Genomic DNA, 2,764 nt, shown 5'->3' with positions numbered 1-2,764 from the left:
CTATTATCGAAGCTGGACCTGTTGTGCCTTTTACTCCGACTCCAGTGGATCATGAAGTAGGAGGGTCGAAGGTTACGGTAGAAGAGCAACCTCCTGCTACTTCAGCTCAACTTGGTACGTCTTATCTAATTGTGCTTCACAGTTAGATTAATACTTGCGGAGTGTTTATTCATTCTTTTCTCATTGACAGAACTTGCTCCTCAAGATCTTGGCGACTTAGACCCGAAGTCGTCAAAAATTGTAATTGAACAACAGCTTGATGTAATGAATCCACCGCCCAGCATTACCTCTACACAAACTTCGGATGTCGTGGAGCAGGTCTCAGCCTCGACAAGTCAAGGTAATCACACTTTGAATTTGGGATAATTCTACTCATTACCGTATGCGAACGTGTATATTTTATATCTATTTCTCCTTGCAGATCTTTCTTCATCATTGTCCGATTGCATTCGAGCTTTATTGGCAGATGAAGATCCGGACAAAATTGCCCTTTGCATTGACATCCAAAGCTTCATTCTTTTCTTAAACGCCATGGTTGATCGGATTCTCCTTAAAGGTTCACCATTTGAACTTTTCCAGAAGTCTCTCGATCATCATGTGTCAGGAATTAAAGAACAGGGGTGCGCCGAATTGTCTAACTCTCTTGAAGCTTATTTGGTTGATCTTAAACAACACATCAAGCAGTTGCAGAATTTCCGAGCTAATGGCGCGTCTTCTTACATCACTTCCGAAATGGACCTGAGGCTACGATCTTAAACAACACATTGAACAGTTGCAGAACTTTCGAGCTAATGGCGCACCTTCTTACATCGCTTCTCAAACGGACCTGAGGCTACAGGCATGGCGTGATTCTCAGAAATCCGTTGAAACTGAACTTCAAGTACTGAAAACTCGCATCAATCAACTCCAGGTGAGCGCTGCCAAGAAAGCACAAATAAAGGTAGACATGTATCGTGACTTGGAGTCGCGTCGGGCAGAGATAGCTCATTTAGAAAAGCAACTTGCCGAAGCTAATCTTGGAATCTGAGTTGACGAAGACAACTCAAATTGAAGAAAACCTGTATCAGCGACTGAATATTCAGGATAAGAGACTTGCTGAGAAAGAACAAGAGGTTGCTGAACTTCAGAACGTTAATGAAGAAGCCTTCAAAGTTAAACTGACAGCTGAGCTTGAACAAGCTTATGCGTTAGAGCTGTCAAAACTTGAAAATCAAATTAGTCAATATAAACTCTTGTAATCGGAGAACATCATATTTTTGTTTGTAGCTTTGTTTGAAAATTCTTGGTCAATATAGTGAACTTTTTTGCTCATTATATTGAATCTTTTTGCTCATTGAGGTTTTATTATGATTACTCATTCTTGTTTAGAATAAATAACCATAATACTTATAGGATTTTTGGCAAATCCTCAGCCATCAACGGATTTGATATGCCTTTCTTGATTACCGTTTGAATCGGGCTAGTATGTGAATTATCTAAGTCCGTTTCACATATAACGTTGCGCTAAAAGAATTAAACTCTTTTAGACTTTGAACTATCATATTGAATATGTAGGCTACATGTGTTAGATGTAGACTTATCTCTAATAAGGGATAGAGATAACTTCCCCCATGTGTGAACAATATGGATTTTGGAATGAGAGTAGGTTATATTTCCTATACAGGAAAATGAACCCGAAATTGGAGAGAAACAGAATTATATATTCCATTTCTCAATCTCTTGTTTGTTGGTAGAGATAAACCCAGAATCGGAGAGGAAGAATTTTATATTCTATCTCCTGGTCTCTTGTTTGTTGGTAGAGATAAACCCAGAATCGGAGAGGAAGAATTTTATATTCTATCTCCTGATCTCTTGTTTGTTGGTAGAGATAAACCCAAAATCGGAGAGGAAGAATTTTATATTCTATCTCCTAGTGAAAAGGAAACTCAAAGTGGAATCTCCACTTAGAGAATCTGGATTGGTTTGAATAATCCTAACTGTCATAATGTTTGATTACTCAATTCAAAAATGGACCTTTCGTTCGCAAAACAAATCGAAAGGGGATTTTGGCTGTGGTCCTAACTGTAGTAAGGTTTGACCAAGTGGGAGTTTTGAGACGATTCTAACCATAGGAAGGTTTGATCGTTCAATTTGTGGGCCTCTCGTTCATTGAAGGAATCGAGAGGGGATTTTGGTTGTGGTCCTAACTGTAGTAAGGTTTGACCAAGTGGGAATTTAAATAACTTTAATCCATGACGGATTTTGGTGTACCCTTCGTTGATCGATTTGATCGGTGAGGGGTTTTGTGAGGAAAGATTAACTGTTTACAGAATTGAATCTCATCTCAACAAAAGTAATATGAGGATCTTAATTATTTTTATAACAATTAAGAATAAATTATTCACATGATCAGTCTTCATTTAAAACAATCAAGAACTGATCTCGGGTTATCCTGAAATATCCTATATAGGATTCTCTAGGAACTTCCCGCTTTACACAGGTTATCCTGAATATATTACGGATAATATTTTTTCAGGAACTTCCCATTTATTGGCATCATCAATTTGTTGCCATCTTGGGTAACCAGGCGATATGCACCGTTCGAATAGACTGTTTCTATCACAAACGGTCCTTCCCATTTAGGTTCAAATTTGCCTTTCTTCTTAGAAGTGAGAATCATAGGTCTTCGAACGGCGAGAACTAGATCTCCTTCTTTAAAGCTTCGTCGTCGGACCTTTTTATCGAAAGCCCGAGAAATTCTAGCTTGATAAAACTCGATTTGTTG

The 2,764-nt window shown here is 38.4% G+C and overlaps 1 protein-coding gene across 1 annotated transcript; it reads left to right on the top strand.

Annotated features, from left to right (window-relative positions):
- On the top strand, positions 231–756 carry LOC109846042. Its single transcript, XM_020415265.1, has 2 exons — positions 231–340; positions 422–756. Exons 1-2 carry the CDS (start codon positions 265–267, stop codon positions 754–756), a joined length of 411 nt encoding a protein of 136 aa, XP_020270854.1. The 5' UTR covers positions 231–264.

Source organism: Asparagus officinalis, chromosome 6 (genome assembly GCF_001876935.1).
Source record: "Asparagus officinalis chromosome 6, Aspof.V1, whole genome shotgun sequence".
Taxonomy (NCBI): domain Eukaryota; kingdom Viridiplantae; phylum Streptophyta; class Magnoliopsida; order Asparagales; family Asparagaceae; genus Asparagus; species Asparagus officinalis.
Note: the sequence above shows the minus strand (reverse complement) of the source record. Positions and strands in the feature narration are given on the sequence as shown.

Coding starts and splice junctions, on each gene's coding strand:
- LOC109846042 (XM_020415265.1), top strand. CDS start 265: ATGAATCCACCGCCCAGCATTACCTCTACACAAACTTCGGATGTCGTG. Junction 341..421: donor CTCAGCCTCGACAAGTCAAG/GTAATCACACTT, acceptor TTCTCCTTGCAG/ATCTTTCTTCATCATTGTCC.